At 45.7% G+C, this 14,043-nt stretch overlaps 1 protein-coding gene across 2 annotated transcripts in view; it reads right to left on the bottom strand.

The window, feature by feature from the left end:
• The window catches only part of NR3C1 (nuclear receptor subfamily 3 group C member 1), a 54,501-nt gene that overhangs the window by 11,485 nt on the left and 28,973 nt on the right, over window positions 1-14,043 (bottom strand). For both annotated transcript variants that reach the window (XR_003988145.1, XM_030459468.1), the window contains exons 3-6: window positions 9,682-9,845; window positions 8,118-8,234; window positions 3,803-4,081; window positions 2,776-2,920 (exon numbers count right to left, since the gene is read on the bottom strand). Coding sequence is in view for 1 of the 2 variants with exons in the window: in XM_030459468.1 (XP_030315328.1) it covers window positions 2,776-2,920; window positions 3,803-4,081; window positions 8,118-8,234; window positions 9,682-9,845 (705 nt within the window). In the remaining variant the exon portion in view is untranslated. The remainder of the gene's footprint in view (window positions 1-2,775; window positions 2,921-3,802; window positions 4,082-8,117; window positions 8,235-9,681; window positions 9,846-14,043) is intronic.

The raw sequence follows: 14,043 nt of genomic DNA on the forward strand, positions 1-14,043 counted from the left end.
TAAGGGCTCAGACAGGTTCTTTATGGCCAGCCCAGACACACAGAGTTGCCTGCAAAGTGTTGACATGAGCTCAGGGATGTTGCTGCTCCATGTTTAAGTAAGCAGTAACCTCCAAGGAATAATCCTGGACTGGCTTGGTGCAAGGATAAATGCCAGGCAGGCTGACACTGCCCAGGTGCTTGGGCAGATCCACGAAAATAAAGGCAGTTTTATTATTCCCTTCAAGAAAAGATTTTCTAGTTACACCCCCTAAAGCCCCCAAGGCTTGGGGAGCCCTTCAGAGTTTCTCTTCCTGGGGCTGAGGACACCAAGCTGTACCAAAGAAAAAGGGAATAAAAGGAATGATTCCTAGAAACCCACAGAAAACAAAAAAGAAACAAAAAAGAAAATGCAACTTGCCCTGATCTGTGGCCCCTGAGCTGGCCCAGGGGAAGGCATCCTCTGCTCTTATCTCTTATTCCTCCACCCCTGTTGGCATTTGCTGTGCAACCTTTGCTCCCAGCAGCTGATAAGAAGGATTCCTGCCTCTAAGATCAATTGAAAAGCTGTGGCTTGAAGAGATGAAGACCTCCTGGAATTGCTGCAGTATGGGTAAAAACATTCAATTCTGTTCCAGTTCTCCACTGGAATAATGCTCTGAAACCACAATTAATAGACACGAAGCCAGGAGAAATTCTTACTTACAGTTAAAGAGATGTGAAGCCAGAAGAAATGTCTTGGTTTCAAATTAGAAATGTTTCCTACAAGGAACAGATCTGCAGAAACGTCACTTGCAGATCTTAAAATTACAACTCTGAACAACTTCTACCTCTTAACCTGCGTGCAGAAACCTGAAACCACCCAGCTGGAAGCCAAAAATCTGATGCAGACAGCTTTACTTAATGATAAAAATGGCCAGGATCCTGTATTTTAAGCAATCAAAATCCAAGTTCTGATTCTGCTGTACACACAAGCATCTACAGATAACCATTTAGTGGAACTGAGCTTTAAGATACATGAGGAAAAAATTATTCTCCTCCCCTATTATTCTGGGATTAAATATTTTATTTTTTTTTTTGTAGAATGATCAAAGGAAAGAGCTGGTTTGACTTTTAGAGGATGCTTATCCCTCCACCTTGGACCTGCTCCTACCATAACTAGAATACTAAAGCAGAGTTTTGGGGGGTGAGGCTGAAGGATCAGCAGCCAGCAGCCCTGAGGAAGGAGCTGCTCCTAACGCTGGGGCTTTCTGCATGATTTGGTGCCTGCCACGAGCTCACCCAGGAGGTGGCTGAGTTCTGGTGATGAATGGCACATAAAAAGTTACAAGCAGAGAGGTTTATGGCAACCTGGAGCACGCTGGAGAGGAAATTGCAGCTCCCTTGGTTTGACTGAAAACAAATGTCACCGTGATAAACAACTGATGTACCAACCCCCTCACTGGAATGAGCCTCAGAATTAATACCTAAATAACAGGATTAGCCTCGCAGGGTTGGGGGTTTTTTAAAGAGCAGTAAAGCTCTGGGGTTTTGACCCATTGATAAAACAGCAGGAGACCTCTGACTTAAAGCAAATGAGATGTTATTATGCTTATTAGTGTCAATATCAATTATTCCTGTTCCACTGCACGGAGACTGTTTCACTCCAGAGACATATTTTAAGAACTTTAATTGATGTAAGCACACAGATGGGCGCTCACCCCTCATCTGCTCCTCCACCTTTTTGGAAAAAACATTATTCCTATAAAGTGCTATTACAGTTTATAGAAGCCTGGACAAATATTTACTTTGAAAAAAAAATAAAGAGAGTAAACAGCCATGGAAAGGAAGTACTCTGAATTATAAATGGCTAAACTCATAGCAAATGTAACATGCATTTTTTGAAGGAAAAAAAGGGAGAAGACTTCAAAGATCTGACAGGAAAATGCACAGGGAATAAAAATATAAAGCCAGCTGCCTGAAACCCTGCCAGGGGTATTGCTCTCCAGTGCAGAGACAGGGAACCAGAGAGAGGAATAATACCTTGTCACTTGAATCAGTTATCAAATTATTGTGATGGTAAAAAAGTTTTACAATTGCCTGTGTCAAAGGCCCTGTGTAATTGTAGGTATTAGTTTCAGTCCCCACAAATGGACTCTGGCATTTCATGAAAAAAGAACCAGCAAATCCCTAGTGACAGCATCACATTAACTGCACGGGTCTGCAAAAGCACAGGGAAAAATCAAACAGGGTACAAGCAAAAACATGTCCAAATGCTCAAGCAGACTCAGCTTCTGAAAACTGGGAACTGAATCACACAAGAAAATAAAAATCAGACAAGTTTTTCCATCCGTAACCTTATCTTTTCACCCAGACTCAGCTCGGGCCCCCATAGAAATGTGTAACTGCTCAGCCCCCGGTGGCAGAGGCAGAGCACAGGATCATTTTTATGCAATAAGGATACAGAACATTATGCAATTTGCCAAACTTTTCCCTCCAGCCCAGGTATATTTTTAGCTCCACCAGTGCTGGCTCTGATGAAACGCTTGATTATAATGGATGGTACAGGAACAGTCACAATATGGAACGTTTCAGTACAAACACACTCCAAAACTCCCTGATATAAATACATTTAATATCTAAACCACCTTTCTGCCACTTGACTGAAAAAAACCTCTGAGCAATCCGCTAAGAGAAAAACAAGTTGGAAATGACAGACTCACTTGGGATCTCTGCAACTCTTTGGCTGCTCAGTGATTCACCCCTCGAGTCGAGGATCACCCTGAGAAACCTGGGGAATGACTCAGGTCTCACTTACTCATTAATGATCAGATCTGGTGCAAAGCAGAGGAGATTTCCGTTGGATTGCTTGTAGGATCTCCACCCTAAAGCAAAAGCCATCAGGAACATCCACGAGTACTGCAGGAGGGTCATTTGGTCATCCAGATGTAGATTCCGGAAACCTGGAAAAATTAAAAATGAAGAGGGTGAAGCACTGGCTGCAGAGAGAGAAAAAAACCCAGCCCATAACTTGGAACAGGGCTGCAGCTCTCAGCAGCACAGTGTCTGTGGTGCTGATGTGGATTCCCACTGGTAAAGGTGCATTTCATAAAAACTTGTGCTAAAACTTGGTCTTCAGCAACCCCCCCCTGCTCCCCCAGGACACTCAGTTTAACCCTGCAGTGCCCGAGAGAAAATGAGCATCCCCCACACTTCCCCTCTGGGACTGAAGGCTCCAAGTGCCTCTTCCCAGCCCCAAAACCCTGCAGATGGGGTGAGGGCTAAAACCTGAGCCATCAGCCAAGCCAGCACAGCAGCACCAGCCCAGAAAAGTCAGGAGAGCTCATTGCTAAAAATATTCAAGAGATAATTACCTAAGAGGCATGACCAGGGCTAGTAGAAATAGTTCTCTAGATTACTTGTCAGAACACATCCCTGTTCTTATACCTATGGGTAGGATCACAGAATTCCAGGCTGGAAGGGACCTCAAGGATCACCTGATCCTTCTAATATTGTTTATATGAGATGTCCCAGGACCCTGTCGAGCTGGGACTTAAAACTTTCCAAAGAGGGAGAATCCACCAATTCCCCTGGGAGAGCATCCCAGTGCCCGACTGTCCCCAAGGGAAGAATTTTCCTCTTGTGTCCAATCGGAATTTTAACACCCGGTGGCCAAGGGGTTGAAGCCAAAATCCCTGCCAGCACCAAGTAAACTTTTTTCATCTGTTCTTTTCCTTGCTTTCCCACCCCGAGGGGCAGGGATCACCCTGGACACCGCTCCAACTTCACCTGCAGAGGTTCGGATGGAGCCCGAGGAGCGGGCAGGGGATGCGCCGGCATCTCACCTGGGATGGCCTTGGCCCACTTGACGGCTGCCACCACCTGCCTGCCCCCCAGCATGTTGAGGGTGGAGAGGATGCGCCAGCTGGAGTCGGGCAGGGTGCTGTCATAGCCCGAGTAGAGCACCTCGGGCTCGATCACCTCCAGCAGGGACACCAGGGTGGGTGTCAGCTGCGGCAGCGTGGCGGGGACCAGGCTCTTGTTCCCGGGAGCTTCCGCCGCCTCCCGCGCTCCCGTGGCACCCGCCTGCTGGATCCCTTTGATCTTCTTCTTCGTTTTCCGAGCTAGGGGAAGATTTTGGGGGGGAAGGTGAAGGGTTAGGTCAGGCAAAGCAGCAGGTGCTGGTTCGTCACCAGAAACACGCAGGGAAAAAGAGGTGGAATAAAGGAAACGGAGCCTTCGGGACCCCGTGCCTGCGGGCAGTCAGAACTTTTAAATCCTTTCTTCTTAAACCTGTAAATCATTTCACTTCAGTTCTCATTAAGCTTCCGTTGAAAAGAAAATTTATTTTACGTGTTAATGAAAGTCACGTTTAGGTTCATGATTCCAAATTTGGCCTAGGTTTTAATGAAAGTCACATTTATGTTCATGCTTCAAAACGCTGAGCAACATCTGCAGGCAGTACAAACACAGGGCCTGACCCTACAGCCTGACCCTACAGCTTCTGTCACATCCAAAATTTCAGTGAAACTTCACCTGGCAGCTCGACAGCTCCTTGGAAACACCTGCAGGGCTGCACAGTTAGTAAGCTCCTTAAAGCATACCCTATAGAAACCATATAGAAGAAAGGCAAAAAATTATCCTTAATGTGTAAGAAGTAACTCGATCTCTCCAGCCAGGATAAACATTTTTTTTTTCTTTTTTAAAACACTGGGCAGGAGGAGATTCTTCTCTTGCCAACTCTCTTGCATATAAATCACTGCTGCGTAATTAAACCATAAAACTCGTTGGCCAAATAAATAAAACATCACACAGAGATGTTAACCATAAACTACAAAAAGTTGGAGCAGCAATTTTACGAGCACATTGTCAGCAACAAGGGAGTCTCCCCCTTGGCTTTGGGCTCTCCTGTGATGCTGAATGCACCCCGACCAAAATGGAGCCCGGCTCTTTTCCTCTGCCTCAATTAATTAATTGATTTCTGTTCTGGCACAAATCAGCAGCACATAAAAGCCTCGTGTCATGTGGTTTCACATTGAGTTTCTCCTGACCCGCTCAGAATCTCTGCCCTTCAGAATCCCCTCGGCTCTGGTGCTGAGCAGCACAGCCCCCAAATCCCCCTCCTCCTGACCCCATCATCACTCCCACTGCCTGGGACAGACTTCAGAAACTCAAGTTGCCAAACTTGATCCAAAGATTTAGTGCAAATTCCAGTTTCCCAAAAGCTTATATCCACTGGCCACATTTGCCAGGCTTGTCACGGGGGACACAGCATCAGTCAGAGCAAGGAGCTCCTTGTGATTCTCATCCATGTTCTGAAATGGCTGCTCCAAAGTCCTTTGATCAGGACAGCATTTTTCCCCTATTTTCCTTGCTCTCAAAAGCCAACAAACTGCTTTGATTTAGATTTACACACTCGTGCCTTCAGCTTAATGCAGACACCTGGTATGGAGTACTTCCAGCCCAGAAAACCTCGTAAAATTATAACAAAAGAGAGATAGATCTGATAAGACAAAGTATTACGCAAGAATTTTTATTAGGCTGGGGCTACCAGACCTGACTTAGATAAATACTTCTGTGATTCTGTGCTAGAGCTGTAGCTCACAAAACATAACCAGCTCGAGATAATGCATTTCCTTGTGATTTATTTTTAAGGTATAAAAAAAACCACCGCAGATTTCATGCCAGCTCCTTAGGGCAAATCAGAGCAGAGAAGCCAGAGAGCTAAAAAGCAAAAGCATCCAAGATTTTCAGCTCAGAACAGACCCCTGCTGCCCACTTCCCTGGGGCAGATGGTGTGTGCACCTGAGCCCCGCGGGCAGAGCAGCCCCTGCCAGAGGGACACGGGCACCACACACCCCCCTGAAATGGGGATGGGGGGGATGCCAAACCCCCCTGCAGGCAGGGAGTGTGGGGATAGCTGGGAGGGCAGCCTGCAAAAAGAAATATTAAAAAAACCCCTGAAATCGACTCAAAGCGAAGGCGGCAGAAAAGCCCCACAAGTCGTCAGCAGCTTGACTGCAAAACGCAGGAGGGAAGGCCAAAAAAATGATGGGAGGGCTTCTTTTGGGGCTAAAACCTAACAATAAATCTTTTCTTCCAACACACCAGAAAGAACAAAGTTGTGCCAACAGATGCCTGGGGTCAATTAACGATGGAAGAGGAAATGAGGGCTCCTCGAGCAGGAGGCTGTGGCACGGAACAGCTTCATTCTGCTGCAGAAACCCCAAGGACCTGCAGCCTGGTGCTTCTGCCTTCTTCCAGCCCCCAAAAACCATGCCACAGAAACAAGCAAGCTGCAGAAAAAGGCTGCTAAGTGGGGCCAAAGGTGCTAAACCAGGCTATAATAAAAAATTACCAAGTGTCCGACTTGATCCACGAGTCCCTTTGGTCTCAGCACAAGAGCAGGTAAGGACTGGAGCACCGCGTGGGGGAACTGAGTTATTTATTTCAAAACAAATCTGTTTTCTAGCCAGTGGGTGACAGTGACATTTCCCTGCAGGTCCCAGCACCCAGAGACACTCCAGATGTGAGTGGGCAGACTGAAGGCCACCAGCAAGGAAGGCTGAAAGTGAAAGGGCCTTGAGCATCCCATGGAGGGCAGGGTCACCTCCTGCTGCTCATCTGCTCTGCCCACAGCTGCTGTTTATGCACTGAGGATGCATCTGATCACTTCTCAAAAATTCCTGCTTAAAAAAAGTATCTGAATTTAATTATCTCAGCAACAAGAGTCATTGCTGAACTGTGACCCTTTCACACTACCTGGGGCTTTCCCATTTTTTGCACTGCTGAGTTTCTAGACCTCTTCTTCCCTCTCGGTGATAAAAGCTTCTCCCTCACCCTCCCCACCAACTTATATAACAACATCCATCCTCAAAAAAAGCCCCAAAACCAAAAAAAAACACAAGCCTCTATTCTCTAGGATTCTCTGTGCCAAAATTGAGGCAAACAAACTCCAGCTGGAAGGGCTCCAAGCTACAAAAATGGCAAATATCAGACGTCATTCCGTTTTCATTTGCTTTGGTGCAGAAAGACAATTCAAATGACACATCCCAGAGCCCGAGATGCTGGTTTCTACACTAGAAAAGAGTTCACATAACTTGATGCAGGAATGGAGAGCTTCCCATTAAGAAGCTCTGTCTCCACAACCAGGCACTTCATTCACATGCACCACCAGGAGTGGACATCTTTTGAAAACAACTGGAGAGGAAAAAATGGAAACGAGTCTTAAACCCAAATGTTTTCTTTTGCACCTCAAAAATGGTGGCTTTTTTTGCATCATTCCAAGTTCAATGTGCATCACCTATCTCTTCAACATCATTCACCACTTATATTTCACCAGAGGGCATGAAATGAAACTCTGCTCATAGCTGCATCTGTCAAATACATTTTCGACATCCTTACTTTCCCTGACAGTTTTGATCAGACAAGCATTGCCATGATAACCATGCTAGTAAGGACTTTATTAATAAATCTACAGCTCGAGGAAAAAAATATCAAGCATAAAATGCAGCTGACACTAAAAAAAAAAATAGTGTTTTGTGCCATTTTACAACTGCTGCTAAATCTGTTGTTGATGTGGGCTTCCTCAGAAACCACCCAGGACTTGGCAGGGTGCTGGTACATTCAGATGCCTTTATTCCACCTGTCTTTTCCAGAGAGATTCTGACAGACAGACAAGAAGAACCCACAGCATGAACAAACCCAATTTCCCTAAGTTTGAAGCCAAAAGCCCCACTTCCCCCCGAGCTCTGGCTCCCTGGGCTTTCCCTCCCAGCTGTGGTTTGGGGGTCAGGACCCTCTCCTGGGGCAGGGCATCACACTTCCCACCAGGACTGCTCCCACGGCTCTGCTGCCCCAGATTCAGCAAAAAGCAACAAGATGGATGTGCTGACAGGAAGAAAAAATAACCCTGCTTTCTGCCTGTGACTCACTTCTGCTGGGCAGACTGAGGCAGAGCAACCCAGCACCGAGAGCGAGGAGAGATTTCTAGTTGCAAAGGAGAGAAAATGCACGCCAGAAAAGGCAGTGCTCACTTGCAGCTCGTTAAAGCTGCTCAGGTAATTGCTGTAGGTTTGTAAGCAGCGTGGCATTCAGTGCCAAGGACTCAAAACTAATAAATAATAAAATAAAAAACAGGATTTGAGGATGCTGGGGTACCTTCGAGGTTCATGCCGGCTTGCAGACACTTCCGGTAGCGGCAGGCTGGGCAGTTTTTCCTCCGGATTTTGTCAATAATGCAATCGTTCCTCCCAGCACACAGGTAGTTGTGCTGCCCTGGGTTCACAGAGACAAACAAATAACCATCAGCTCTCCAGTGGCAGCAGCAGAAGTCAGGAGCTCTTTCTGTGCTGTTAAGGAACCAGGGAATATCCCACACCAAGCCAGCTGCTCATCTTCAGACACCAGAGCCAACAGGTCTAGGTAGAAATCCTATTTTCTCGTTGTTAACACCAGGCAAAGTCTATTTTTAAAACTACTTTTCTCCTCCTCCAAGCTCTCTCCCACAGCACGCTTCCCATTTCCCTCCAGAGTTTCACAAGAGCAGTAAGGAAGCTTCATAAACACATTTTGCCAGCATTTCCACAGCCACACAGAAGGAGCTTTCACCGTTCTGAAAGTCACGAAACCTCCCAAAAGGGTTGGTTCTGGGACCAGGGAAACTGAACCACGAGAGCTGTGAATCACCAGGAAAACACGAACCAGAACAAGATGGTTTTGGCCACCCTGGTTCCTGAAGAAAGGCTCCTGTCTGCAGGAAGAACTGCATATAAATATCCAGCTGCTGCCCCACCTTCCTCTTCTCCTCTGCTTCTCCTCTTTGCTGAAAGAAATAAACTTTATATTGATATTCCCCGTTTCTGTGGTGATTTTCCATCACACACATTCAGACCAAAGTCCAAAAAGAGGGGTTTTGGGCTAAAGCTTGGATAACCAATGTGCAGAGTCAGCTTGATCCCTGCACTAACAGGTGCCTGGCAGCTATTAATAAAAAGGATATTGCAGAAACAAATTCTTTTTCCATATGTTCCCAATAAGAAAAATGCCTATAGGAGACGAAAGCAAATTATTTGTTCCTTAACGTGAACACTGGAACTAACAGATCCTGGAAGAGCTCCTGAAAACATCCACACTACCTAATCCAAATGATTAAGGTTGGAATAGTCCGTGGAACAATAAAAATGAAAGCAGATGTAAAGCCTGAGCAATTCATTGCACTTTCCCAGCTATCAGCCTGCTCACATTGTCACCATCAGAGCAGTTGATGGAAGATGCAGCACTGATCAACAGGAACTCACTGCTTTCATTTCTCCAGGACTTTTGTGACTGAAGCTTGGGGATGGACAAAACCATCTGTATGTAACCATAAACCCCATGTATGTATATAAATAAACAAGACAACTAAACAAAAACAACAGTGGAAGAAAGAGGAGAGCAAAAAAAAATAAATAAATCCAAGGCAACAATACATCCCCTCACACTGCCAGAGAATGGGGGCATTTCAGAAATGTAAATGGCATCCAGGCTTCACATAATCACACCATTATCAATGGTATTTACTACAAGAAGAACAGTGAGGTCATGGATGGGATTTTCCAGCAGGATTCTAGCAAAACCCATGGATTCCAGCAAGATTAAGCAGACTGGGTTTCGGCGTGGAAGGACACACACGTTCAGTTTATGTTTTTACGCCAGGATTGGTCCTGCTGAAGTTGTCTCTTACCTTCCACAGCTCTTTTGAAGAACACTTTGCAGCTGCCACAGGTGAGGACCCCATAGTGGCACCCAGAGGCCTCATCAGAGCACACCAGGCAAAGCTTGGGAGGTGGTCCCGTAGTCGCTGAGGTGGTGGATGGAGAGGAGCTTACATCTGACCTCAACCCAGGGCTGCAAAAAAGCAGAAAGACACTTCTAATGAGGATCTGTGGGATGCTGGCAAACAGAAGATGCAGAACTGGAAGAAACAGGCTGCCCTTATCCTCAGATACCCCGGGATTCTGAAACAGTTAACCAGCAGTTCCCCGAGACATAAGGAAAGCTGCATGGAATTTTCACTGCCTCTTTGACTAGGTCACCATTACCTCCCTCTTGTGTTTCTCAAGCCAAGTTTCTTGCACAATTATCCCAGCCTTTCAAACTGACTCCTCAAACAGGCTCCCATCCCATATTGTCCTCATTACTGCCACATTCCCTGCAGTCTGCAGCCAGTCCTGCAAGAGCCTCCTGCCCAGTTCCCTTCCAGAGTTCTCTGCTGGGATTCTGTTACGCAAGGAGCTGTGCAAAGGAGGCCACACACTGGTCCAGATTCACAGGAATGCACCATCAGCTCACCCCAGCCCAGCAAGAAAGAAAAGAAAGAAAGAAAGAAAAGAAAGAAAAGAAAGAAAAGAAAGAAAAGAAAGAAAAGAAAGAAAAGAAAGAAAAGAAAGAAAAGAAAGAAAAGAAAGAAAAGAAAGAAAAGAAAGAAAAGAAAGAAAAGAAAGAAAGAAAGAAAGAAAGAAAGAAAGAAAGAAAGAAAGAAAGAAAGAAAGAAAGAAAGAGGCAGCTCTCATTTCAGGACACGGATTTCCAATGGAAACGCCGAGGCCACCAAGAAATGCAGGGGTAGTTCTTTAAAAATAATAAAAAAAAACCCCACAACAAAAACCTCTGTCATTGTTAGAGCAATGAATTCCTGTAATCACCTTCAAGCTGCTCCTAATTGTAAGGGCTGAGCCCGTGGTGGTTGTGCCAAAGCTCAGAGGATAATCCCATCCAGCAACACCTGGAGCCTTCCCCGCTGGATGCTGTCTGTCCCCACACCTCCTCTGAGAAGGCCCACGTTGCTGAGCTGCTTTTCACCAAGTTTTCAGCTGTTGAAATGCAGCTTCTGTCCAGCCACTTGGCAGACAAAGTGCCACTTTTTTTTTTTTTTTGGAAGACTTTGGTGCCTTTACTCACAACTTCCACGCTCCCCAACATGGGCTCAACACTGGTGCGTGGGTTGGCTTCTGCATGGAAAATTCCTTTCCTGGAGAAAGCCTGACCAGGCTCCAGCCCTACATTTGAAAAAATAAAAACCCAAACCAAAACAAACCACCACAAACCAAACCAAAACAAAATGTTTTCAAACATTCAAGAAAACCTTAACATCCCAGCCCAAATGAAAGCCTGACAGCACCTGCAGGCTTCCATTCTCAATGGGTCCCATCCCAGAGAGCAACTGGGACATGGGCAGGGAAAGGTGAGAATTCCTTGGGTTAGGGCTAAAAACGAGACAGTTCAGGCATGCAAAAACCTAAGGTACATGGAGACCTCCCTAAAAACCAGCCTGAGCTAGGGGAGAAGGGGACCTGGACTGAGCCTGGAGCTGAGAGGAGGAAGAAGAAGAAGAAGAAGCAAAACTGACCCTGAAAAGCAGACTTCTTTCCAAAACCTGGAGAAGAACTGAAACCCACCAGTTTGGGTTTCAGAAAAGTTTTGGGTTTTCCTTTGGGTCCAGAAAGTATCTCAGCAGAGCTGGAGGGTTCTGCAGGCTGGACCCAGAACTTCCAGCCTCCTTCTGACCCGTATCATGGCTTTTCCTGGTTTCTCATGAATTTGTCTTCCTTGCAAGAGCAGAAAGCTGTCACAAGATGCTAAGGTTGGCACAATCCAGCCCTCACCAGCTGAGTAATGGCAGAAGGTAATGCAGCCCTGCTGTGGTTATTTGATGTCCTTACAAATGCACCTGAATTATATGCTAATTATATGCTAATTTCCTCAGAGCTTGTCTGCCTTCCTCAGGGCAGAGGCACTCGAGGAAGGGAAGCTTCTCCTACCACCACCTTAGGGATCCACTTGGAGGAAGGAATGAGATTTGGTTCTCCAGTCTGTAGCATCATGCACCAAAATAAAACTAATTTAAAAAAAAGCCAAACAAACGAGCAAATCCATCTATCAAAACTTATACTCCCTGACCAGTCAAAACCTCCTATAACCTGCCTTATTTTCTCTGAAGTTTTAGGTCCTTTAGCTCCTTACACTAAAAACCTCAGGATCAACACTGCAGGAGAGGCTGGGAGCCTGGGCTGCTAAAGAAGGAAGATGCAACTGGGGAACTTCATTTCATTAAAATGATTAAAACCAGAAAAAGTTGGAAACCTCTTTCTAGGCACAGTTTTGAAGACAGCTAATTTAGACACAAAAATTAAGCCCCCAGTTACAAGTTTCTGACAAAAGCATTTTTAAAGAAACATTCATCAGCTGTCCCAGGAACCGTGGCAGTGCCAAACATGTTCCACTGAACTTTTCAGTCACTTTTAATTATTAAACAGGGCTCATTTTCTCTCTACTCATACCATAGGAAATGTAACACGAGAAGGACAACAGATGAGGTGAGTTACAAAACTGAAAATAACTGATTGCATCGATTACTGAAGCAGTGGCCAGCACTCATCTGGGCTGCTGGAGTTCCTTTTCCAGCCTGGCTCTATCAGATAAGGCCAATATTTACTGACTGTGTGGAGACCTGCCAGCCATGGACAGTCTAAAAAACTACATTTTGCCTGAAACTTGCAGCACTGCAGAGGTCAGAGAGCAGGAGGTCTTCTGCAAGAGCTACAGCAGACTGGCTTGGGGTTTAATGTCATTTTTCTATGAAGTTACATGCACTAAAAGACAACAAAATGCTTCCTAAGGAAGAGGTAAGGGAGGGAATTTCCACTCCTAAATAATATAGTAATTTAAAAAGTTACCTTTTAGGTGTTGGCAGAAATGATTTTAAACTCAACAAAATGAACTGTGATTGTTACCTGAATAAAAAGCCAAGAAGAGCAGATGAGAGAGGGGGCAAAAAGTCCACATTTTTAATTCAGTTTTATTTTCTGGAGGCAAAGTTGTCTCAGGGTACTGAGCTCCATTCCCACATACCTTCATACTTATACACCCTTCATTTTGTTTGTACAGACAGACTTCTGGTTTCCAGAGAAGGAAAGCTGGGGGTGAAATGGAAAAGCTGGGAAGATGCTGCAGCTGCAGCAACAAACTCTGCAGAATTCCAGTTGTTTAACCAAAGCCGTGTTAATCATTCACCAGAGGTTTTCAGACCAGGCTCAAGGTTCAAACTTTACCCAAGTGGGGTGTGTTAGGATTTATGGGCAGGTGAAGTTCTTCTCTCTGGGGGTCCCTGGCTGCCAGGGGTCACCTCGTCCTCTGATGTGTCACAGCAAGGAGGAGCAACACATGGATATTAAATCAGAAATACACTGCCTTCCTACCATTTTACATTATTTATGCAAAAAAAAAACCAACAAGAAAACCCAAACCCCAAACCCAACAAGCTCTACTGATCTAATGAAGAAATGAACACTTTCAGCGGGTTATTTACCACCCCCAACTTGCACCAAGATGAGGAAGAACATCCTTGATCACACTTTGCCCAAACCCTGGTCCTAGTACAGCTGCACTGAAGGTTAAAATCTTTTTTAAAAGGCCAATTAAATGAGCACCCAGAGCCAGTTACACACCTGCAGTGGGAAGAGAACTTGGTTAACAGAACAGCTCCAAACTCATTGCTGGTAAGGAACGGGCTGGAAGTTTGGGAAGAGAAGCAGCATCCAGGGAGATGCCCGGGGCTGCCAGGCAGAGAGCAGCTCTCAGCTTACCAATTAAAAAACAAAAATCCTACTCTGCAGAAGAGTTCAGGGGAAAAGCCTCCTGGAAGTGTATTTCAGAGACAGGGGCAGCCAGAGGGATTCCCTGGTGCTGTCACAAAGCACAGAACGCTTGGAATTGCCTCCAAACAACTCGTAAGAAAATGCTGCTCATCTCCACTGCCAGCTCCCAGGAAAAAGGCATATGCAGTGGGAAGAACAGCCTGGAACTTCTCTGCTCTTACTTCTGACTGCTCTTACTTTTGACTGCTCTTTTGGGAGCACTGCTCATTTGGCTCCTGCTTCTCATCCCCCTCCCCAGGCAGGGGCTGCGTTCAGAGCATCAGGAGTGGATGTGCCCTGCAGAGCCAGTTGCTTCCTTATCTCCTGAGGTTTTATCACCAAACTAACTGTAAAGAAACGATTTTCAATGTCATTGCTGCCTGGGCCTCACTCTTATCTTCTGGCACTGA

This window comes from Calypte anna, chromosome 13 (genome assembly GCF_003957555.1).
Source record: "Calypte anna isolate BGI_N300 chromosome 13, bCalAnn1_v1.p, whole genome shotgun sequence".
Taxonomy (NCBI): domain Eukaryota; kingdom Metazoa; phylum Chordata; class Aves; order Apodiformes; family Trochilidae; genus Calypte; species Calypte anna.